General features: G+C 51.7%; 1 protein-coding gene across 1 annotated transcript in view; it reads left to right on the top strand.

Annotated features, from left to right (window-relative positions):
- TBC1D2 (TBC1 domain family member 2) overlaps positions 1 to 24,919 on the top strand; it is a 42,735-nt gene extending 17,816 nt beyond the window's left edge. Inside the window, exons 6-13 of the mRNA XM_052644769.1 lie at positions 7,410 to 7,784; positions 12,297 to 12,407; positions 14,053 to 14,246; positions 15,575 to 16,051; positions 20,413 to 20,533; positions 22,861 to 23,046; positions 23,770 to 23,891; positions 24,509 to 24,919. Coding sequence (XP_052500729.1) covers positions 7,410 to 7,784; positions 12,297 to 12,407; positions 14,053 to 14,246; positions 15,575 to 16,051; positions 20,413 to 20,533; positions 22,861 to 23,046; positions 23,770 to 23,891; positions 24,509 to 24,716 — 1,794 coding nt within the window. The 3' untranslated portion in view covers positions 24,717 to 24,919. The remainder of the gene's footprint in view (positions 1 to 7,409; positions 7,785 to 12,296; positions 12,408 to 14,052; positions 14,247 to 15,574; positions 16,052 to 20,412; positions 20,534 to 22,860; positions 23,047 to 23,769; positions 23,892 to 24,508) is intronic.
- The last annotated feature ends 226 nt before the right edge of the window (positions 24,920 to 25,145 follow it).

Below are 25,145 nucleotides of genomic sequence, written 5' to 3'. Positions count from 1 at the left end.
CATTTTAGAGAGAGAAGTTAATTCTAGCAGTTAAAAGAAAGAGCTACATGGTCGTTGTAGAAAACAGGTCACACACATACACAGACGTGCAAATCCTTCAAAAATCCTACCACCCAGAGAGTAAATCAGGTTCATGTCTGGCAGTGACCTCATGAAGTAGTCAGGGTCACGTGGCAGAGCAGCGATGGGGGATGCAGCAGGGGCAGTAGGCTCTCTTTAGCACAATAAGAGTGACTACACCAGCACAGTTGCTACCAAAAGTCCTGAGCTTAGGGCCCATGGTGCTCTAGAGATGGGCCCCACTGAGGTCCCAGGCTCCTTTTCCTCTGAGAGGAAGGCCTACACTCTCATGCTTGAGCCTTGGCTAGGAAAACCCAACACGAAAGTTATTAGAAACCCTGAGTCTCTTTCTGCTTTGCTTCTGCTCTTGCTCCGGGGGCGGTGAAGAGTATATTGTATTTACTTCTAAATAGTCTCTCCTTTCTTCGTTTCTTCTTTTCCTTTCTTCGTTTCTTCTTTTCCTTTCTGTTCTGTTTTTGGAGAACACAGTCCAGAAAAGCACTCTCCCTACCTTGTTTTTGCCCCTTCTCTGCCTTTCTCACCCCTGAACAGTTATTTTGGGAACCAGCAGAGCCTTCATACCTGGCAGGTCGCTCGCTCAGTCGCTCAGTCGTGTCCGACTCTTTGCGACCCGGTGGACTGTAGCCCACCAAGCTCCTCTGTCCATGGGATTCTCCAGGCAAGAGTACTGGAGTGGGTTGCCATTTCCTTCTCCAGGGGATCGTCCTGACCCAGGGATCAAACCCAGGTTTCCCGCATTGGAGGCAGACGCTTTAACCTCTGAGCCACCAGGGAAGCCCACCTAGCAGGTCAGGGGTTACATTTAATGAAGCAGCAGGTGACTAGAGTCCTCAAAGGAGGAAACTCATCCATTCCTGTGTTCTCTACTCATTTGTTTATTCACCCAGCCTTCTCTGAGGCCCTGTTACAGACACGGTGTTCTAGGCGCTGGAGAACAGTGAGAAAAGACACAGCCCTTACAGCACCCAAATATATCCTTACAGCACATGAAGTCTCCTCTGATGCCACCTAGCAGCCCAGCCATCACTCTTGCCTCCCGTCACCTTTGTGTTCCCATCGTGAGGGTGTGTTCCCGTCGTGAATGTCGTGAGGCCACTCCTAAGAACCAAGGGCATTAAGCTGAGCTGTAGCAGTTTCCTGATTCCTGGACCAGGACAGCTGAAGTCCCAAACCTGACCTGGAGAGGAAGAGAAATGTAGAATGCAGACACTTCCTCTCCTTTCTGTGCATCTTCTCCCTTCTTTCTAGGAAGTGTGGGTGGCCTTTCCTCTCAGGGCGTTAGTTATTGTCAAGTGAAGTGAAGAAGCCCTGAGAGACCTAGTGGTTGCCCCTAGAGGTTGTGCAACCCTGGAGGATTCTTTGATCCTCAGTAAATGAGGCCAGCTCTTGGACTTTAGTAAGGGCCTCCCAGGCTGTTGACAGCTCCTCTACAGTCAGCCTGAAAACATCAGGGAGAAGTTGTTCAAGCATTAGAGAATCGGGACTTTCTTACACGTGCACTTTCCTGGGACAGAGAGTGGGAAGAGACTGTCTTGGGGCTGAGTTTTGCCTTAGGGAATGAGTGAATCGCCTGCTCTCCGACCCATCTCCCAAATGCACTTCAGGGAGCGATTCAACACACAGGCCTTTAAATAAGACGGTCCTGGCCCTGAGCAAGTTCCCTAACCTCTCTCAGCCTCCACTTCCTCCTCTGTAAATGGAGCTATCATCAAATAGAGCTATCATCATGTTTTACTGAAAAGGCCTGTGTCAAGACTCACAAAACTCAGTACCTGGCACCCAGCAGCTGCCCCAGACATGCAGGTGTGGTCATTGTGGCTGTGACTTCGGCATTCCCTGCCCTCCCTGTTGACTCCTTCCCGCACACACCCCGAGGGCCTCTGGGAATTCTACTTGTGGGACAGAGGCTGTCCTTACCTTTGTTCCACATTTGGAACAGGGACCCCAGTTTTACCAACTCTGGGGTTTTGCACTCAACCCAAATACCAAAACCAAAGAGAAGAAGGAGAAGAGGTAGACTCTTGACCCAGAGATGAGACAGAGGAGGCTGGCACCATCATGGGGTGCCCAGTGGTACCCCAGGCACTCAGAAGTGCTGGTCAGAGAGCAACTCTCCATCTGAGACCATCTAAGTCTAATTCTTCAGCTGCAGAAAGAGTCCACTGGACTTCCTGTGCCTGGCGCTGTAAGATACCCACCTGTGTCTCTTCAGTGGGAAGATACCACCTTCCTGCCTTAGGCAGTAAAAGGACCCAGGAACTGGGGGTCTTGTCCTGGCTCAGTCAGCCAGGCAGACACTGCCAATAGCTTTGGCAATTGTTAAAGAGTTTGTATCTCAAGCTCTGTTGGCTGTTCTGGAGGGCACAGAGGTACTCTGGGGACTCCACTGCCCGGTACATGGAGAAAATGTGAGCACAAGTCACTGCTGGTGTGCAGAGTGGCCCCGGCACTGTGCTGGCTGGCGCCCTCCGTGTACTGTCTCCTTAACTTACAGCAGTTATCCTCGCCTTTCCTGACAGACACCAGAGTCCTGGGAGGTTCTGCATGCCCGTGACCTCCTGGGCAACAAACCAGGGATTAGGCTCTGGAGTCTGCCTCCAGAGCTTCTGCCCTTTTCAGTGCACCCTGTTCAAGGGGCTCAGAGGAGGTGGGTGACTTGCTCACAGTCACACAGCTGAAAGAGCCAGGCCTTGGGCACTGGTATCCTTCCCCAAGTCCAGGACTCCTCACAGCCCAGCCGCCTCCTCTATAGTGTCACAGGATAGCCCCATGTCAGTCACAAGCACCGCAACTGCTCTTCAGGAGAAATGAACGTACTTCCTGTGATTCCAATACCCATGAGACCATTACCCATCCTAGGCGCCTGCAGTGCTGGCCCCAGAGGAGGTCTGGACTCTGGGAGGTGTCCAGAGTTTACCAGGCAGCTTTGGCCCGGTGAATCAGGCTTTCAGAGTCGACAGCCTTGCACCCAACCTGAAGGCTGTCTGCTCCAGCAGATGGAAGGCTGACCTTTGTGGTAATTTTGGCCATCTGTTGGTCCCTAGGCAGGACAAACTCCTCCTGGGCCCTGCCTAGGGCCAGCTTAGCGCACTCAGGATTACTTGGTGAAGGTGTGTAACTCACTTAGGACACTTGGTTGGAGCAAAGTGCAAGCTTTCACTTCCCGGAACTGCAGCCAGAGACTTAAGAATACAGGTCCTGGGGTCACAGAGGGAGGGTTGAGAGGGCCCTTCAGCACTGAGAGATTGAGAGGGGGATTTCAGCATGGGGAAGGACGCTTGCCACACTTTCTCTCATCCTTTCGGTGCCTCTTGGTAGCATAGGACCATTATCTATTTTACACACAAGAAAGCTGAGATTCCATTCTCTGAAACACCCACATTAGATCCACCTTCATGGATCTGGAATGGGAACCAAGGCCTCTATAACTCTGAACCCAATGCTCCTTTACCTGCTCACAGCTGGCCCTGAGCCCCTTAGGGGTAAGAGGATGCCCAGTCCAATGCTCTTCCCACACACACTGTTGGACCCACCTACCTTGATTTTAGTGAGTGATGAAGGTATCAACTCGTTCGTAAGATAAATGATTTATTGACTTTTAAAATACTTACTAAAATGACAACTGATTACCCATTGTTAAAATCTAAGGTGGGCCAAACAATGATTCGATTAAGAAATACTAAAAGTATCACTCAGCCAGCTCTTCTAAGCCTCGGTCCTAAGGCCTTGCTGGGGATTGTGGGAACTGGAAACAAGCCAGGTGTCCATCCTCGGGGATGGGATGAAGGGTATTGTGTGCTCCAAACAAAGAATACTCTTAAACTGTTGCAAATGAGTGTTGTTCGATAATGACTGACTTGGAGAGCTGCTTTCACGTGTTGTAAGGACAAAAGCAGCTTCAAAATGGGATGTTCTAGCTTTTCTTTTTGTTTTTAGTATTTCTGTTTGATGTATATATGTGTTTTGGTGACTGCCTTATTTCACCTGGCGTAAAGTCCTCAAAGGTCATCCATGCTGTAACATGTAATAGGATATCCTTCCTTTTTAAGAGCGAACAATATTCCATTGTATGCCACATTTCATTTATCCATGCACCATCAATAGACACTTGGGTTGTTTCCACCTATTGGGTTTTGTGAATAATGCTGCTATGAATATGGGTTATTTCTATTTTTAAAGAAATCAAAAGAAGCATTTCTATGCAAAACCCATTAACTACATATCATGGAGAAGTCAAAGGTCTTAGGATTGGAGTTGGGAGCCCTCTGCTCTTGCTGCAGTTTCCCCACTCATGGGGATCCGCCAGGTCCCTTTAGTTCTCTGCTTTCTTGAGCTTCAGTCTCCCCATGTGACAGTGGGGTGACTGGACCAGGTGGTCTCCTGGGGCTGGCCAGCCTCCAGGTTTCCCAAATCCATGATCCATTCCTGCTCCTCCTCTCACTTTCTGCTCTGGCTCCACTATCTCCGGATCCCTTTCTTACTGTCTCATTCTGGTGCCCAGATCCTGGGATGAGAGGACAGACTCCTGGCCTGGTGTTTTGGTCTTGGATTTTGAGAGCCAGATGTGGGAAGGGGGAGACAGCTGATGCAATGAAATGGCCTCAGAATTGACTCTGCCAAACCTGGGGGACAGATACCCACCCAATTCTGAGGCTAGGACAAGTCCAAACAGTGGCTTGCATGGGGTTAATTCACCAGGCAGTTTACCCAGGGTAGCCTCCAAATCTCAGCTGAAGCAGAAAATGGTCTGGGCTCCTCAGTTACCGGCAGCCACAGGAATGCTAATCTCTCTTTGCACAGCCCTGGGAAGCCGAGTTCTAAAAATTCCTAACATTCCAGTTTGGTTTGCAGCCGCCCTCCCCACCCACCTTCCCGGCACACCCAGGACCTGCAGCTCCATACCTGTTCTTTCACTCCACTGAGCCTTTGCTTAAGCAGTTGACTCAGCCCCATCTGCAAAGTCCTCCCAATCCTCAGCTCCCTCCATCTGCCCCACATCTCCCACCTGCTGCTTGACCATCTCTGGCCCTCCTCATTCTTCAGGATCAGTTTAAGCTGCTCCACCTTTCTATGAAGTGTACTGGTCGCCCCGCCCCCTGGCACCCCTGCCTCCACTCCAGACGAAAGTCATTGCCCACTGCCCTGTGCCTCGACAGACACCCCTGCTTCCGTCTCTCACAGTAAATCGCTCCACAGCAGTGGTTCACCTTTGCTCCCACCAGCCTTTGTGGCCCTTGAGGGTGGGAACAGTGACTGGTCCCTCTCTGGGTCCCAGGGCCTGGCGTGGGACCTGGCACTGAGTGAGCACTTGATACAGGTTAGATGGATGGATAGAAGAGAGAGAACCAGAGAAGGGACAGTCACTAGTACCAAGGTTTCAGAAGTTGTATGCTAACTTGGTCTTATCATTAGCTTCTCAAATGAAGTTATGATTTGGGGCAGTTCTCCTCCAAAATGGAATTGTTCTTAGCAAACCACCCTATCCAGCCAATGATTTATTTTAATGCTTTGGCATACATACAGTTAATGTGTCTCCAGGGAACCACATATTTCCAGATGAGACTGGCATGGAGCATGGCAGTGTGACCTAAAGACCCCACCTGCAGGTCTGAGGTTCACATGAGACTGGCTGCTGAGCTGCCTGATTTCTGATATCCTGGTCCTGGCCCCAGATGAATTCATATCCCTGCTTTGGGGCAGAACAGGTCCCCAGTGCTGGGAAGGTTGGAAGCTCAAAGGCGCAGGGAACCAAACCTTGAATGCTCAGTTCACGTGAATGGATCAGGTGGCCCTGCCAAGAACTAAATCAGGGTCTGTTGCTTCTGAACTCCCTGCTGCTGCCTTGCACCAGCCCCACAGGCATCGTTTGGTAGGCAGAGGCATGGACACAGATGGACTGAGTGAAGCCCCAGGTGTTGTGGCTTGGTGTGAGGATTGCCAGCATGTTTTCTCTCTAATGCCGCCTCAACTCGAGTGGTAGTGACTGCGTGGATGCCATGTTCAGAGGCCTCAGCTAGGGTTAGCAGGAAGGAATACTGAGATTGATTATGAACGTCTGCCTCAGGAGAGAGAGGGAAGAGCCATGCCTAAGTGCCACACCGCTGCCACTCCACCTTCAATACTGACCAAACACAGGCAGCTCAGTGGCTGAATGACTTGGCATTAAATTCCACTCTGCTGGGCCTCCATTTGTTCATTTCTGAAACAGACATGTATTAGAGTACGGGCAGAAGCCTTAAAGTATTGTGGCCTATAACATATTGGAACTTAATTTCTCTCTGACATCGAAGAATCCAGAATGAAGTGCGCAGTTCTGAGCTGGCAGGACAACTGTGTCATCTTCAACACGCAAGTTCTGCTTGTGAGCCCAGCGTGGCTACTTCAATTCTTGTCATTTCCCAGGCAGAAGGAAAGGGAACTGGGCCAGGGCAGTGTGTGTGCAGTGGTTTGGAAGGTATGACCCAAAAGCTGCCCACAGCATTTCTCATATCCCATTTAGGCAGAATAATCACTTGGCCACATCTAGCTGTGAGCTTGGCTGGGCGATGTAATCCTTTGCTGGGGATCCACGTGTCTAACTAAAACTCTCTTTTTTTTTAATATTTATTATTTTTTTGATGGCTTCCCTGGTGGCTCAGACGGTAAAGAATATGCCTTCAGTGTGGGAGACTCAGGTTTGATCCCTGGGTTGGGAAGATCTCCTGGAGAAGGGGATGGCAACCCACTCCAGTATTCCTCTCTGGGGTTGCAAAGAGTCGGACACAACTGAGCACACACACACTCGCACGCGCGCGTACGTTAATTTTTTTCACTTGGCTTGCTGGATCTTTAGCTGCAGCTCGCAGGATCTAGTTCCCTGACCAGGGATCAAACCTCCATTGGGAGCTCAGAGTCTTAGCCACTGCACCAGCAGGGAAGTCCCTAAAGCTCTTTTAAACAGAAAGAGAGGATGTGGGTGCTAGAGTGAAATATCCCAGGAGATGATGGTCTTCTCAGGTTGTTCTAGGGGTAAAGAACCTGCCTGCCAGTGCAGGAAATATAAAAGACACGGGTTTGATCCCTGTGTCGGGATGATCCCCTGGAGGAGGGCATGGCAGTCCACTCCAGTACTCCTGCCTAGAGAATCCCATGGACTGAGGAGCCTGGCAGGCTGCAGTCCAGAGGGTCGCACAGAGTTGGGCACAACTGAAGTGACTTGGCATGCATGCAGGAGATGATGTCCATCACCTCCCAGGGCTTTTAGGAGAACTGATGACGGCGTACGCCTTGCCTCTGGCACCTCACAGGCCTTCCCCGAGTTCACTGGGCGCTTCTCCTTTCCTGCACAGGAGCTGGTGAAGATCCTGCACAAGGCACTGGAGGCAGCCCAGCAGGAGAAGAGGGTGTCCAGTGCATACCTGGCAGCGGCCCAGGACAAGGACCGGCTGGAGCTGGTGCGTCACAAAGTGCGGCAGATTGCGGAGTTGGGCCGGCGGGTGGAGGCCCTGGAGCGGGAGCGGGAGAGCCTGGCGCAGACAGCAAGCCTGCAGGAGCAGGAGATACGGGAACTGCAGCAGCACGTGCAGCTGCTCCTGGACAAGAATCAGGCCAAGCAGGAGGTCATCTGCAAGCTCTCCGAGAAGGTCACCCAGGACTTCATGAAGGCCCCAGAGGAGGCCGACAGGGACTTCCTGAGCCAACAGGAGAAGATGGAGCACCTAAAGGTAGGTAGGGGCCCTGGGCCCTTGAGGCGGACACCGATCTTGACCCCAGGGGTTTTCTAGGTAGAACTGGGATGATCCTTAATACTGGAGAATTTGTATTTGAAACAGATGTTGGTGGAAGTGTTGCTGTACCCTCCCTCACTTTTTTAACGAGAGGACCCAATGCAGCTTGACGTTTTCATGATACCCTAAACTGAAAAGTGAATGTATCTCTAAATTATCAGAGCAGAGACGGAAAAGCCCAAGATGGAGTCGGAACTCCTAAGCACTCTGGGGCCGGCCTAGTCAGCTTCCTTCAGTGCCACATTGGTGTCGTTGGAAGCCACCGAGGTGTCCAGTGGCCCTCTTCAGCAGTCCTGCACACAAGTGGTGGCCTGTGCTGCTGTGACTTGGTCATGATGATGATGATAATCGGTACCCCTACATACAGATTGTTTATGGTGAGGCGTCCACCATCCTAAGTGCTCTTTCTATATCACTTCATTTAATCCTCGCACCAGCCCTGGAAGGCAGCCACTTACGTGCTCCCCACATACAGATGAGGATGCCAGGGCTGTGAAAGGTGAAGTTACTTGCCCAGGGCTATGTGTGGAGAAAGTGAGGGGACTGGACCCGGGTTCCAGCTCCCTTCTCCGACCATTCTGTCTGCTTTGCTGCCTTCCCAGTGCTTCTAGCCGCCACTGTCATCCCTTTCTCACCCTCGTGCAGGCCGTGGCTCTCACCCATCTCCCAGGGACCAGTTACCACTCAGGAAGTGAGGACTTTATTATAGGTGTGATGCCTGCCACAGGCTGCAACCTCCTCCCTGGATGGTGGTGACAGGAGCTGGGGACAGGTGCTTTCAGCCCCCACCGTCCCTATAGGCAGCCATATAGCCCCAGTCAGCCCTGCCCCAACCCTGGCACTCACAGCCACATAAATATACTTCAGGTTACCATGGGAATCCCAAACCGCTATATCAAAGAACTGCTATTGGTGGGGATCGGGGTGAGGGGGTGGGTGGCAGGGGTAGGAAGGGGAAAAGAAAAAAGAAATAAAGAAATTCAGGAGCTTTTGAGAAACCAGTGGGCAGTGTGGTGCAGTAGCCACTCCCCAAACTCTGAAGTCAGGCAGACTGCTTCTTGCTAGCTATGTGACCTTGGGCAAGTTATCTCACCTTTATATGACACGGCCTAGCCAGTCCTACAGTTGTTAGAAGGATAAAAAATGACACAAAACCCAAATTTCTTTCCCTTTCTTTTTCAGAAGGAAAAAGCACATAACTAGTCTCTGAACCTTTTCCCTTATTTGGTCTAAAATCAGAAATGCTTTTGAGTTCAAAAGGAAAACAAAATCTTTCAAATGCAGATGTAGCTAGGTTGTTAGAAAGCTCTGAAGTGAAAGTTGCTCAGTCGTGTCCAACTCTTTTTGACCCCATGGACTATACAGTCCATGGAATTCTCTAGGCCAGAATATTGGAGTGGGTAACCTTTCCCTTCTCCAGGGGTCTTCCCAACCCAGGCATCAAACCCAGGTCTCCCGAATTGCAGGTGGATTCTTTACCAGCTGAGCCATAAGGGAAGCCCTGAATCCCTCACAAAGTGGTGAAAATCACTTCCATCAGATTGCTTTCCTACTCTGCTCTGCCTGCTAAGTGTCTTTCTCCTTTCTGTGCCCATTCTGCTGGAACCCACTGTTGAAAACCCAGAGAAGCAGCATGGGGGTGAGAGAAATGGACTTGTGCAAGCATGGACTCACCTAGGAGACTGAATGTGCCCCTGAATGTGCATGTCCAGGAATTTGTCAGTGAGCTCAGAGATGAAGAGACTCTGGGTACAATTCACATCACCCATGCTGACATTGATGGCTGCTCCCCGAAGGTTGTTAGAAAGCCATCAGTCCTTCAGCTGACACCGTGGAGGTGTTCTGTGCTAGAAAGAGTTGTACGTACTAGACTCCCTTAATTTTAGCCTCTGGGTCTCTGATCCAGGAGAAAATAGAAGATCCATCAAAACTCCGCTGTCTGTAGGTTCGGGGACAGAACGTGTTCACATCTCCTGCTTGCCCTTGTGGTTGAGGACGCTCAGCTTTGAGGAAATCCCCCCCTGTCCAAACTGTCAGTGTGAGAACAGAATCACTGATCACTTGAATACAGAGCTTGGCTGGCAGGGCCAGCCACGTCCTGGAGAGGAGGAAGTACTGATCCAGGGTCACACAGCAGAAGTGGCAGGGCCACCGCCAGACCCTGGCTCTCCCCGTGTCCCATCTGCTCCCGCCCCACTAGCACCAGGGCCGGTCCCCGGCTCCCTGGTCCCTGTGAGAGCAGGTGGGCAGACGCTTCTTCCCTGTCCCCTCTCTCCAGTTGTGTTTTCCTCATTTGCTTCCCTGGTGACAGTCACGTGGCTTTTCTCTTCTCTGAGGTCTCTCTTTTTCCTTCCTACAGTTCTGAGCCAAGAAGAACACTCAGGGTAGGGCAGTGAGTGGGAAGGCACTGCCCGGACGCCACCCCCGGACGCCACCAGGCCCACAGCTGCTCACGGGGCACTCGTCCCTGCCCTCCTTGTCTGGGCTGCAAGCAGGGCACCCTGTGCAACACGTCCCAAGCCTTGGAGAGCCCCTGGACGTGAACTGGAGCTTCTGGGCTGGGAGGGATCTAATGGAGAGGGTCAGGATGGCCTGTCAGCCGTGCGCAAGTGACCCATCCCCGTTGTTGAAGTGCCACAGGCAAGGTGTGCTGTTGTTAATCAGGGCCTGAAGGAGATGGGTGGCATTTCAGGGGGTTCCGAGGAGCTCCAGTACCGTAGTCTTTTATGTCTCAGCACAGAAAGAATTCAATGAGACTCAGAGCGATAGATAAGGAGTGATCTATTGAAATAGGACACTTGTGAGGTTTACAAGAGGCCAGGTGAGAGAGTGCTGTGCTCGAGAGCTTACTGAGCTACAGTTTTATAATCAAAAGAAAAGTAGGGACAGGGAGAAGACCTTCTTTGTCTTTCTTTAGTAGACATCCTGCTTCCATCATCAGCTTTTCCAGGTTGAGCAGGGGAGTTTTCTTGTCCTTCCATGGTCAAGCTAGGTCCACAAATTATTGTTTTTTATGTGAGCAGAGAATGTGTCCTCGCTTACTCAGCTCACTGGGCAGGATGTGGTCTCAGGCCACCGTTGTTTTATTACCTGGGGCATGTCTAGTGCTTCTATTGCATGGATTGGTTGCTAAGCAAGCCTGCTTGGTTTTGTGGTTAAGCAAACCTTCTTTTTCAAGTAATCATTAACTTACAAGGGTCTGCTATGATTTTTCTATTTATAATCCCCTAGTGGGATTTGCTATTTTTTAATTTGTTTATTTTTAATTGAAGGATGATTGTTTTACAATATTGGTTTGATTTCTGCCATACATCAGTACGAATCAGCCATAGGTGAACATATGTCCCCTCCCTGTTAAAGCTCCCTCGCACCTCCCACCCTTTCCCACCCCTCTAGGTTGTTACAGAGCCCCAGTGTGAGTTCCCTGAGTTACAAATTATTTAATCACCTACTATGTCCCTTCACTCTGCCCCTATCAGTCCTATCTAGTCACACCTGCAGCAGTCTCTCCCACTCACCTACAGCCAGCCCATTACAATTTTTTGAATGCAAGAGAAAGGGATTGAGTTTCAGCTAGTAAATGCCCTGGAATCAATGTGAGCGTGTGTTGTCCACTGCTTCTGCAGAGTCCTTCCAAGCAGAATAAAGATGGAGCCGTGGCGGTGGTGGCTGTGGTCACTCTTTCAGGCTCCTGCTTAACCCTCCTCAGTGGGTGGTCAGCTTCTCCTTGCCCCAGGCGGGAGGGTTCATGCTCCCTCCACTGGACAGCTTGCAAAAAGGAGAACTCTAGGCTTAGAGATAGGCCTCACAGATTTATTCATAAGAGAGGCAAACCAAAAACATCTAAGGCTCAAATGAAAAAACAGCAACAGGAGAAGGATTATATCTAAGTTATGGTAAATTCACTTCCTAGAATAGTCATCGGACGTCAAAAATCATCTTTAGGAAGCTTCTGTGGAAACACAGAAAAATATTTACAAAGTGACACTAAGTAGAAAATTCTCACCCAGAATTGCTCAAAATGATCACCAATATGTGACAAAATATGTTCATTTAAAAAACAAACACTACTGGAATGGTTCTGTTTTGCTCCTTGTAGCAGTGTACACATTAGCTCACTTAGTCTCAGCTGCCAGGTGAGTTTGGTGAAACTTGCCCCTTTTGCAGAAGAGGAAACAGAGTCAGAGTGACTCAGTGGGCCTCCCGTCCAGGAAATCAGAGCCGGGATTTGAACTCTAGGCTTAATGCTCTCTCTATCATATCACACTGGTATCAAGATTAGAGAAGGGGACTATCAATATTGGTTTTTTCTTTCAGAGTTCCTTTTCTATTTGCCAATATTGGGAATTATTGGAAATTTCTGAAGGAAGTGTTGGCAGCACATCTGAGAGTGAGGACCAGGGAGATGGTTCTGGTGCAGCCCATTAAATGCTTTGCTCTCTTCTTCAGGATGACATGGAAGCATACCGGACCCAGAACCGCTTTCTCAACTCTGAGATCCACCAGGTCACAAAGATCTGGAGGAAGGTGGCTGAGAAGGAGAAGGCCCTCCTGATGAAGGTGAGGGCAGAGCCCAGGTCTGGCCATCTCAGTCTCCAGCCACCCTTCCAGTCCACTCACCCCCTCACCACTGTCTCACTCTCTCCTCTTGACCCAACTGCTCACCCTCCGGACTGTGCCCTTCGTGAACTTCATCCGCATGTCAGAGATCTGTGCTCTGCTGACTGCTGCTTCTGATCACAGGGGTAAGAGGAAGAGGCAGGCAGCCACTGTTGTCCTACCTCCCCACTTTGTAGCAAGCCCTGGCCCCCCTCTAAAGTAACTGCCCAGGGATTTAAAGGGCCAGCACCCTTCCCCCCAACCCCCTGCCAACTTCATACTTCTTTCCCCCCTTTTTGGGAGCCAGGTATTAACTATGTATTCCAAAACAACTGCACATGTGGGGGAAATTAGAAAGTGACCACACGTGCCCAGGGAAAGGCGCAGAAAAGACCTAAGAACTCAAGTTTATACCTTACTGTTTATCCTTGAGGTATAAACAATCAAAACAAAAACAGCAAACCCTAGAGTAAGGGAGAATCTGATTCCCAGAGTTACCACTGTCAGTTTTAATAACATAGTAGCTATTTTACAGGCAAAAGCAAATTTATTCAGGACTAACCAGAGGAATTGCAACTTGGGATCCATGAACCGTGGTGAACCACAGGCAAATTCAAGGAACAGGGAAGGGAAACTTGCTTTTTATAGGGAAAAGGGAAGGGTTAGGAGGGACTGTGATAACCAGAAAGTCCACTAAAGGTATGGAGGCTTCTCATTGGTTGGACTACTGAAGTCTTTGCTTTTCCTGCTGGAGACTGAAGTGGAGGCACCGTCCCATCAGAGATGTAGGTGTACACTTCTTCCTGCTTGGAGCAATTAGTGCTGCGGGTGACAGGACCTGAGAGGTCCCCATACAGGCCTGACCGGACTCTCTTCTTCGCTGAGCTTTCTTTAATTAATTCCACCCCACCTTATTAGGTTCAAATGTTCCATTTTCAACAAAATATCATGAGGCATACAAAGAAACAGGAAGATATGGGGGCAGGCAGATGGGGAATGTGCAGTGTGTGCCCCACGAGGTGGGAGAGAGGTGGTGTGCTGGAGGAGCAGAAAAAGCCCCCCAGGTGACATTAGAAGGCACAAGGGCAGTGTCCAGAGCTCCACGTCCATCCCCTGGGCACTGCTTGGGTATACCCCCTACAGGGAGCTTGCTCTGGGCCAAGTGCCTTGCAAGGGCTTTAGATACCTTGGCTCATCTGAGTCACACAAGAATTCTGAGGCAGACTCTATTATCCCCAGTGTTCGGATGAAGACATTAAAGCACAGAGAGGTTAAGTAATTTTGCTGTAGGTCACCCAGCCTGTAGTTGCTGAACTAGCATGGGACTGCAGGCCATGCAAGAGCCTGTGCTGCCCCTGCCCACCTCTCCCCTCTTGTTTCTGAATCTAGCTCCAGCCCTGGGCCTGGTTCTCTTGCCTGGAGCCCTTTCTGCTTACTGTAAACTCTTGGGTTCGGGGCTCCTCTCCTTTTCTTCCTATGAATGGCTGGGGTCGGGGGGGATGGGAGATGAGAGCTGGAAGAAGGGCTGGACTGCCTAAAGCTGTTCAGGCCTCTGGCCCAAGCCCAACCAGGTGGCCTGACCATCCCCCACCTCTCCCTCCCACAGTGCGCCTACCTCCAAGCCCAGAACTGTCGGGTGGAGAGCAAGTACCTGGCAGGGCTGCGGAGGCTGCAGGAGGCCTTGGGGGTGGAGGCCGGCGAGTGCTCAGAGCTCCTGAGGCAGCTCATCCAGGAGGCACTGCAGTGGGAAGCCAGCGAGGCCTCGGCCGACAGCATCGTGCTCAGCCCCAGCACCGTCAGGTGAGCCCAGAGCAGGGCTGGGTCTGCAGGCCCCGGGTGCCGCCAGCCACCCTGCTGCCAGTGCTGCTGACCGGGTGTGAGCACTGCCCATCCCTTACCTCCTTGTACCTTCAGATGGATGAGCATGTGGTTGGGATGAACCCCATTTTACAGCCGAGAGGCGTGGCAGGCCCCTGCTCAAGACCACACAGCACATTAGTGTAGCTAACATGGGCCTGCTTCCCGAATTCTGTTTTTTTCCCGCTACCCCAGACTGTCTCCAGAGGTGTTTGTCAGAGAGGGGAGGAGGGGACACAAGCCACCTGCCTCCTCTGAGCCAAGCCTTTGCTGAGGACAGTGGACCCGGACAGTTAAACAGAATGGGTTGTGGCTGGGGTCAAAGGTCCCTAGAGGCTGGGTGGTCCAGTGGCTGGCACCCAAGCTTTGGAGGCGGACTTGGCTTTCTCACTGTGTAACCTTGGACAAGTCACTTTACCTTTCTGAGCCTCCTACTCAGCCTCCCTAAGACATAGGCTAAGATCACCAGCTTCGCAGGATCGTGAGGATTAAATGAGATAGCACAGGCAGAGCACATAGTAGGGGCAAATGAGTGCTGACTGGTGAAAGGCTGCGTGGAATGGGTCTCCACTGCTCGGTCCTGCAGTGGCGCTGCCTGCTCCCCATCTGGCCTTGGGCTTCCTGGCTGTGGAAGTGTGGCTGTCCAATGGTAGTACAGGCCTCCTCGGACCTAAGGCTTCATGGAGTAATAAGAGGGTTCTTTTTTTTTTTAATACTTATTTGTTTGGCTGCATCAGGTCTTGGTTGCAGCATGCAGGATCTTTGTTGCATTATGCAGGATCTTGCATTGTGTCTCCAGACTCGTTGTAGCGCACATGCCCCAGAGCACACAGGCTTCATTAGCCACAGCGCATAGGCTTAGTTGTTCCACAGCCTGTGGGATCTTAGTTTCCCAAGCAGGGATTGAACCCACGTGCCCTGCATTACAAGGCAAGTTCTTAATCACTGGACCACCAGGGAAGTCCCGAGGGTCCTTTATATTTGCACAGAATGAATGAGCATATCTCTTTTAGCACTTGCTGTCTAGTCTTGCCCCCAGCAGTTTACATCTGAGGATCTCACTGGGTCTTCATGAGGCAGTGCAGGAGCCCCTGTACCCACTGTACAGAGTAAACTGAGGTCCAGAGCACTGAAGTGACCTGCCCGGAGTCACATGGCCAACTTACAATAAAGCCCCACAGGCTCCCTGCCCAGGCCCCACCCTCTCCTCACTGCCCCTTATCTGGGGAAGGGCCTTGCAGAGTGTTGCTGACACGGACTTTTGCTGGCAGTGAGTACGACGAGTACGGCTTCCTGACGGTGCCCAACTATGAGGTGGAGGACCTGAGGCTGCTGGCCAAGATCCAGGCACTGGAAGTGCACTCCCAGCACCTGCTGGCCCACGAGGCTGTGGAGCGGCCACTGCGGGAGCGTTGGGCCACCCTGGGCGAGCTGGCCCCCTCAGCAGAACTGAAGCAGCTGCTGCGGGCAGGCGTGCCCCACGAGCACCGGCCGCGTGTTTGGAGGTGGCTGATCCGCCTCCGCGTCCAGCACCTGCAGGCCCCTGGCTGCTACCAGGCACTGCTGAGCCAGGGCCAGGCCTGCAAGCACCCTGCTGCCCGCCAGATCGAGCTGGACCTGAACCGGACCTTCCCCAACAACAAGCACTTCACCTGTCCCACCTCCAGCTTCCCTGACAAGCTCCGCCGGGTGCTGCTGGCCTTCTCCTGGCAGAACCCCACCATTGGCTACTGCCAGGGCCTAAACAGGTAAGCTACACAGCCTCGACCTTCCAGGGCACCTCTCTGTCCCTTTGGAGCCACCCAAGAAGCCAGGGAGGTCAACCAGATGGGCACAAGCAGGCGAAAGAACACATTGAAGACAGAGTTGGGCCAGAGCCCGAGGCTCCTCGTCCCGTCCCCTCCCCTGTGACATGTCCTCAGGGTGGTGCCGCTCCCACAGAGAGCACACGAGGGGGCCACTGGGGTCGTGTAGCCGACTGCTGGCTCACGTAGTACTGCACAGCTGCCTGAGGCAGGGGTCATTGCTTTAAACAAAATCCACTCTGAGGAGCCCTAGGAAGATAGAATTTGTAACTGTGACAGAAGAAGCTCCAGAAAGTCGGGAAGGAAGTAGGGCTGGGGGCAGATGGCCGTTGCAAGCCGAGGCCACTGCTGCCTCTAGTGGGGCCACAGCACGACCCCAGGGGGTGCCATTCGTGCCGCATCCAAGGAGACGCTGTCCTCTGAGTCTGTACAGCCCTCCATGGAGGTCTCTGACCTCTCATAATACATGGCTGCTTCCTTCTCTCTCAGCTGACCAGCCCCACTGTCATTCTGTGAATATTTCCAGCCCATCCAGACTGTCAGAATAGAGACCTTAGCCCCTGAGTCAAGGCTTTCAGCAACCCACTTGTCAACACCCTCATGTTGCAGGCCTAAATTCCCAAAGGAAGGAGTCTGGCCCAGCCTGGATTAATTTTTACTTCTGGTTCAACAGCAGGAGACGAGGGATGGTAGGGCGGGGCTGGGATGGGGTGACTTGGTAGGGCTGGGACTCGGCCCAACTCTGTCTTCAACATGTCCTTTCGACTGCTTGTCTCCATCTGTTTGACTTCTCTGACTTCTTGGGAGGCTCCAAAGAGATAGAGAGGTGCCTTTCCAGTACTATGGGGAGCTCTCAAGGCTGCCCCCATAGAGGTGGCCTAATCGCAAATATTTCCCAAAGCAAGTTTTGGTTCAACTTAATTTAAACACATATATACTCAGACAAAATTTACATAAGCCATTCATATATAAGCTCTTTTTTTCAGAATAGGAAGTATATGGCGTTTACTTAACACAGAATAAATATTCAGAGTGTCCCTATTCAAATTGGAATGGTTCCTAAACGTAGCTGTTTTTAATACCTTCTTCCCAGCTCAAATTGGGTGAAGCTGAGCATTTGTTGTTTAGTTGCTAAGTCACGTCCCACTCTTTGCGACCCAATGGACTGTAGCCCACCAGGCTCCTCTGTCCATGGGATTTCCCAGGCAAGAAAACTGGAATGGGTTGCCACTTCCTTTTCCATGGGATCTTCTCGACCCAGGAATCGAACCTGCATTTCCTGCATTCGCAGGCGAATTCTTTACCACTGAGCCATCAGGGAAGCCCTGTACATGTACAGTTTCTGGGAATTCAGAGTTAAACCTGAACAGCAATGCCTCTCAGTCTATGCCTCTTTGGATATTTGTTCAGATTTCACACTACTCTAAACATCTTCTATAAGGGATGTCCATAGAAATTTATACATTTATTCATTCAGCAGCTGAGCAGAAACATGCACACTTATCTGTTTGGACATGTTAAAATTCAGAAAGGACAAAACTTTTTAATCCTCTTTAAGATGAGATCTGAAGGGAACCGAAAGCTATGAGATTAGTATGAATGATTTGTACATTTCACACAAAGGTCAGGTAGGAGCTAAGACTTAAGGAGAGCTTCCTGGATGCCAGGTACATACCTGATGTCATCTAATCCTCAGGAAAGCCATGAGAGGTGGGCATTGGTGCCCACATTGCCCAGCTGACACAACAGAGTGTCTGAGAAGCTAAGGAACCTGACCTGGGCCTCACTATGCATAGGGGCTAAGCCATCTGCTAACCCTGGTCTCCAGGCCCCAGACCTGGTCCTTCCTACCGTGTGCCCACACACTCACAAGCTCACAAGGGGAGCTATAGTGGAGAGTGTGCTGAGAGCACTCAGAAACTTTTTTTCCTGATCAGATATAACTTTTTTGAGAGCAAGAATGGGGTTAGCCACATATGAGTTTTGGAGTCTAATCTATGCTGAAGGAGCAGGGGGAAATTCCCATAGCCAGACAATGTCTAGAGGTAAGCCTTGTGGAAGGCTTGTAGAAGGAAAGAAGCTTCTCCCGGAGTGGAAAGAGACTGCACAGAGGCTGCTGAGGGCTATAGAGGAACAGCTGAGGTATTTCTTTACTTCTTTCTTTGAATGCTGTATTTGTTGGCATTTAGGCAGATATTCATACTATTGCTTTAAATAGAAGGTTATTTGTACAGTCCAGGGGATCCCAAAGAGTTGGGCATGACTGAGTGCGCATGTACACACACACACACATGCACACACACACACACGCACACTCACACACATTTGTAATAGAGCCTGTTGAAATGTGGAGAGTGCACTGTATTCTTTCAAAGGCCCTTCAAACCCAGCCCCTTTCACTTGTCTGAGTGCTGCTATCCAGTGGCAGCCATTAGAACTGCATGTGTGGTGTCTCAAGAGGACAGAACCTGCTTTTATGCAACAAATCCAGCCTGTTTAGAGCAAGACAGATATCATAGTAATGATTTAATACTAATTCACAGCAAAATTTTAAAATTCATTTCTCTCTAATATATAAGTAGAGTTATTTAAAGTATTAACAGTTTTTTCTTTCCCACATCACCCTCCTTTGCAGACCTTCTCAGGCCTGAATGTATTCAGCTGGAGTCTGGCTGTAGCCCCAAGAGGTTGATAGGCCCCTAGTGAATGCCAGCAGCCTCTCATCACTAACCATTTTTTCCAACCAGTTTTAAGTGTACAACTCAATGATCTGGAGTAAATTCACGGAGTTGTGTGGCTACCACCACAATTCAACTTTAGAGCATTTCCATCACCCCTAAAAGACATCTTGTACCAATTCATAGTCACTCTCCATTCCCACTTGCAGCCCTGGACGACAAATCTTCCTTCTGTTTCTGTGAGTGCTCTTGTTGTGGACATTTCATATGCCAGTCATATGATGTGTGGTCATTTGCATTGAGCTTCTTCCCCTTAGCATGTTCTTGAGGTTCCTCCTTGCCGTAGCATATGTTTTGTTCTTTTTTTACTGAGCTATGTTCCACTGCACGGATGTGCCATACTTTGAGTATCCACTAACCAGCTGATGGGCATTTGGATTGTCTCTACCTTTTGGCTATTATGAATAATGCCACGAACATTCCTGGGTGATGTATTCTCAGATTCACCCTGGGGACTTCCCTGGCGATCCAGTGGTTAAGACTCTGTGCTTCCACTGCAGGGGACACAGGCTCGATCCTTGGTCAGGAACTAAGATCCTGAATGCTGTTTGGCATGGCCAAAAAGCCAAAAAAAAAAAAAAAAAGGATGCACCCTGGATGAAATCTGCCAGGGAAGGAGAGAAAATCGTGCTTCTTCCAGGCAGACATCCCTGCTCAGCACTGTGGGGTTTTCTTCTTTTTTATCCATGATCTCTAGAGCGTCGTGATAACTGGGGAAGAGGGGAAACAAAGGAGGAAAGGAACTCTGAGTACTGAGCGCCTGGTGGGTGCCAGACAGTGACCAAGATGCTGTGTGTCTGTCGCCTTCGTGTCTCAGGGCTGGGAGGGGGATATTGTTAACCCCAGTTGACAGGTAATAAGAGTGGGGCAGAGAGAGACGAACACGCTTGCCAAGGTCTCAAAGCCTGTGAATATTAAGATGAGGGCAGCTAAACTTTATAAAGAGATCTCACTGCATGTTAGGCACTGTGCACGCACGCTAAGTCACTTCAGTCGCGTCAGACTCTTCGCAACCCCATGGACTACAGCCCACCAGGCTCCTCCGTCCATAGAATTCTCCAGGCAAGAATACTGGGGTGGGTTGCCATGCCCTCCTCCAGGGGATATTCCCAACCCAAGGATCGAACCCACGTCTCATGTCTGCCACGTTGGCAGGTGGGTTCTTTACCACTAGCGCCACTTGGGAAGCCCATTAGGCACTGTGCTAGGCAGTTAGTGTGTATTTACTCCGTTCGTCCTTGAAACAGTCCTGGGATTATTGTGAGGCTGAGGCTCAGAGAGGTTAAGGGCCTTGCTCACAGTCACCCAGCAAGGAAGCTACAGGACCGGCATTCATACCCAGGCAACAGGACTCCAGAGGCCCTGCTCTAAGATGATCCCCATTGCTCCATAAATCTCCTAGGTAGTCCTCTTCAAAAGCATGTTCATCTCGCCCCAGTTCCCAGGAACACCAGCCTGGTCAGGGAGTGTGGTGGGGAGGACACGCCCCAGGGAGCCACACCTGCCCCGGCCTGCTCGGTTGTGACTGCCACGGGTCACTCCAGGCCTCCTTTCCTCCCACTCCAGACTGGCGGCCATCGCTCTGCTGGTCCTGGATGAGGAGGAGAGTGCCTTCTGGTGTCTGGTGGCCATTGTGGAGACCATCATGCCCGCTGACTACTACAGCAAGACGCTCTTGGCATCCCAGGTGAGCCGGTCAGGGAGAGGATTGGGGGCCACGCAGGTTGGTACCACTGAATTGTTCCTAAGAGCCAATGAATTTCTGAATCTCCATTTCTCCCTCTGTACAGTGGGCCAATAAACCCTGCTCTGGGACTGCTGTGATATTCCAGTGAGCTGATGGCCTTGAGAATTGTCAAGGCCCTGCCCACACCATAGGTTGTTGTTACTCCAGTGAGGACCTTGTGTTATGAGAGACAGCAGATATCCTAGGGAAGGGAGGAGGAGGAAATCTAGTGCCACTTGGTGTTTGCCAGCTGAGAGTTTCAAAAGAGAGGTCAGGTAACAAGGAAGCTGGGACTTGGGAGGGCGGGATGACTGGGGTGCTTCACAGGCTCCCATAATCGCCTACTAAGAACCAGCTGCCTCTCCTTTCACAGCCCCTGCACTGCCCTCTGAGCACAGGCCAGCCCTGGGGTCAGGCAGAGCTAGGGTCAGAACCGGCCCCTCGGAAAACAGCCTTGTGCCCTTGGCAGGTGGCATCACCTCTCCGAACCTCAGGCCTGCCTACTTCTGAATGGGCGTAGCACTGCTTCCTGGGATTGTTGAGAGGTGCAAATGCGAGACCGTCTCACACCTCCTCCCTCCAGCCTCTCCCTCCTCACCCCTTGTCCTGTTCTTGCTGCATCGGTGCCTCTGCTTGATGAAGAGACAGATGCTACTCAGAGGGAGCCTTCTCACTCCCCGTCAAAACCTGCCAAGCCATTACCTGCACCGCCCCCACCCCCCATCCTGTTCCCCTTTCCTACTTCAAGCACCCGACACCGTTTTCTCTTTCTGGGTGGAGAGGTGAGGAGAGAGATCAGGGATGAAGATAAAGACTTAGGAGTCATCAGGAAATAGGTGGTGAATCAGGTGAGGATTGTGTTTTGCTGTGTGGCAGGGAGGCCCAACTTAATAGTGCCTTTTTTGGTAGGCTCCAGGGATTTTTTTGATGATGGCTGTTCAGCAGTTAGTTGTGATTTTGTTGTTTTCATAACAAGGGGTGAATTCACTTCCTTCTACTCCTCCAACTTAAGCTAATCTCTCCTGCTGCTGCTAAGTCACTTCAGTCGTGTCCAACTCTGTGCGACCCCATAGACGGCAGCCCACCAGGCTCCCCTGTCCCTGGGATTCTCCAGGCAAGAACACTGGAGTGGGTTGCCATTTCCTTCTCCAATGCATGAAAGTGAAAAGTGAAAGTGAAGTCGCTCAGTCGTGTCCGACTCTTAGCAACCCTGTGGACTGCAGCCTACCAGGCTCCTCCGTCCATGGGATTTTCCAGGCAAGAGTACTGGAGTGGGGTGCCGTTGAGTGGCTTAAATGGAGGATTATTTTTCACAGATAATGAGAAAGCTAAAGGCTCTTTCTGGCTGTCCTGATCACAGGATGGCCACACCATCTCTGGTCATGTATTTTCTCAAATACAGAAAATTTCAAATGTACAAAAACAGAAAGTGTAATGAACCTCCACGTATTCATTACCTAGTTTCAATAATTATCAACACAGGGAGGCTATTCCCACCTATACTCACACCATTCCCCCTACTTTGATGACCTTGAAGTAAATCTCAGACATCAACAGTCCATCCATGCATCCTTCAGCGGGTTCAGTGGCATCTTAGATTTAGTGAGTTACCCTAGGCTTTGAGCTCCACAGTGGACCTGGAGTTCAGGGTGAGGAAGGAAGGAAGAGGGTGTTCACCACAGCCGAGAGCTAAGTCTGGAAGAAGACTTAAACGGGGAGAAGGCTGAGAAACCAACAGGTCCAAGAAAGAAAGAGCAAGAGGACCCTAAAATGAGCTCATCACTGAGATAGGAGCATCCACAGAACAACCATATCCTAGGGCAGGGAAGGAGCCAGTGCTGGGAGTGATCAACCAGGTCCAGTGAAACAAGGACAGAGGCATGACAGTGACCACGCTCAGCAGCAGCACCTCCGGGCCCCACGACCTTGCCCTGAGCATCTGGTGCATCAGACCCAAAATAGGTGCAAAGTCGTGGTTGTGGTGTCAACCGATCCAAGCCTCAGCTCCTGCTTGGCTTGGCATTCAGGATAAAGGGGCCCAAACTCCATGGGCTAAGAACTTCTGATCTACAGAGACCTCTGCATCAGAGCTCCAACCTGGAAGGCTGTTCACCTATGGAGTGACGTGTCTCCCTGTCAGGCTGGGCACCAGCCCCTCCGGACACTCTGTGCCCCAAGACAGGGCAGGACCCACTGGGAGCAGCCCCAGGGCTGGGTATGACGGGTAGATGGGAAGCAGGCAGCCCCTCCTGCATGGTGGCAGCCAACAGGTCCTCTCTTGGCTGCAGGTGGACCAGCGGGTGCTACAGGACCTCCTCTTGGAGAAGCTGCCCAGGCTGATGGCCCACCTGGGGCAGCGCCACGTGGACCTGTCCTTCATCACCTTCAACTGGTTCCTTGTGGTCTTTGCAGACAGTCTCATCAGCAACATCCTCCTCCAGGTCTGGGACGCCTTCCTCTACGAGGGCATCAAGGTAGGGCACTGCAGAGGGTGAGCGGGAGGGTCCTGAGCAAGTCCCTGCCTCCTCTGAGTCTTGACTCTGCCCCTGGCTGATGGGAGGATGGAGCCCACCCAGCGGGGCTCTGGGGGACCTCTCTAGGGAGCCTGGCTTCATCAGCTCAAGTGCTCTGCACCCCTGAGAGGAAGTGGCGCTTCTGCCTCTGAAGACCATGCTAGAGCTGGGAGGATTCCCTTCCGCTGGACAGGGGGCTCCAGCCTGCCCAGAAGGCACACCACTGCTGCCTCCCCCTCCTCCTGTTCAGACAGAGCCCTAGACGGGGCGGCTTCTCCCAGCTCTGCCCTTTTCCTTGCGAGGAAACCCTTGGCAGGCCCTCCCCTGGCCTCCGCCACATTTCCCCATGGTGGTGGACCTCACAGTTCACCAAGCACCCTCAGATCCATCTCTCCATGCAATTCCTGCTAGCACCCCAGGTAAAGACAGGGTTACCCTCATTAGATCCAACAGAGGAAACACCTTGCCCAGGCTCCCAGGACAGTCAGGCTCCCAATCCCGACTGCCAGCTGAGCTCCCCGTGCAGTTTCCAGCCACCCCCACCTTGGCTTTGCCCCAAGTTTCTTCCAAGCCTCCCATCTCTGTAGCCTGTCCAGGGCTGTCCACACTGCCTGGGGGTGTGGGTTCTGGGGCTTCCCTGCCCTGGCTCCCTATCCCCACCCTGAACCCCACTCTGCCCCCCAGGTGGTGTTCCGCTATGCCTTGGCCATCTTCAAGTACAATGAGGAGGCACTCCTGAGGCTACAGGATAGCCTGGAAATCTACCAGTACCTGCATTTCTTCACCAAGACCATCTGTGACAGCCGGTGAGACCCGCTCCTGCCCCCGCCCCTCCACCCCCCCAACATGTGCGAGCCCAGGACACAGAGCAGAGAGGAGGCTGCTGTTCCCAGTGCAGGTTCATTAGCAACACTGACCCTCCATCACAGCTTAGAAATCTTTAGGGACATCCCACTGCCTCAGAATCTGTCCCCTTAACATGGCATTCAAGGATAGCATGCAGTTTCATTTCTTGCCCACCTTCTCCAGCCCCCAACACCCATGCCCTAGGATCCTGCCCAACAGAGCTATCTGAGTTCCCAGGACAGCCTCCATCTCTGGGCTTCTGGCCCTGCAGGTTCTTCTGCTTAGAATGCCTCCCTGCATTCCCACCAGCACCGTGTTTGTCTCGCCCACCTGTGCTTTTTCCTCAGAACTCAGCTCACAGTCCCCTCCTCCAGGAAGCCTTCCCTGACCAACTTGCTCTTCCAAGGTTAGAGGTCCCTCAGCCCTAAGTTTCCTCCTGCCTCAGTACTTATCACTTCAGGTGGAAACTGTCTTCTCAGTCACTGTTTCCTCTCAGGAAAGGGCCTCGGCTGCCTGAGCGGAGTGAACACAGGGGTGCCCAGGATGCCTGCTGACTCTGACTCTGCTTTCTCCCCAGGAAGCTGATGCACATCGCCTTCAACGACATGAACCCCTTTCCCATGAAACAGCTGCGCCAGCTGCGGGCGGCCCACCGGGAGCGGCTGGAGGCCGAGCTGAATGAACTGGAGCAGCTCAAGGCCGAGTACCTGGAGACCCGGGCAGCCCAGGGCCCCTCGGTGCCCGAGGGTTGCCCCAGCGAGGATGAGGGGGAGGCAGAGCCCTGACATGGCTGCCTGCCCTCCCCAAGCCCTTTCTCACCCTGGGCTGGCAGGCCCAGAGAAGGACAGCCATGCAGCGATATGTGACCCTGGGCAAGTCCCTTCTCCTCTCTGGGACTCAGTCTCCCCATTGAAACGTTGGCTTCTGAAGCCACTGGTTGGGTTTTCTCCTCATGAGCACACCCAGGATGCACCCCTTCTCATTTCCTCCGCAGAGCACTTTAGCACCCAGACAAGCAAGAGTGCTGTCTTTAATAGGGTTAACCTTGAACATTCTCTAAGCTTTATCTGTGTATAACAGTGTAAATACTGGAAATAGTTCACAAGCTCTGGAACCTAAACAGTTCTCAGTAACTGGTTGTTCCTGGGTGGGCCTGGGGCTCCAGGATGTCGCACCACCAGGGCCTTCTCAGCCTAGAACGTCTGTTGCTGCTG

The sequence above is a fragment of the Budorcas taxicolor genome, chromosome 8 (genome assembly GCF_023091745.1).
Source record: "Budorcas taxicolor isolate Tak-1 chromosome 8, Takin1.1, whole genome shotgun sequence".
In the NCBI taxonomy this organism is placed as follows: Eukaryota; Metazoa; Chordata; class Mammalia; order Artiodactyla; family Bovidae; genus Budorcas; species Budorcas taxicolor.
This window is presented reverse-complemented; position numbering and strand designations above follow the sequence as displayed.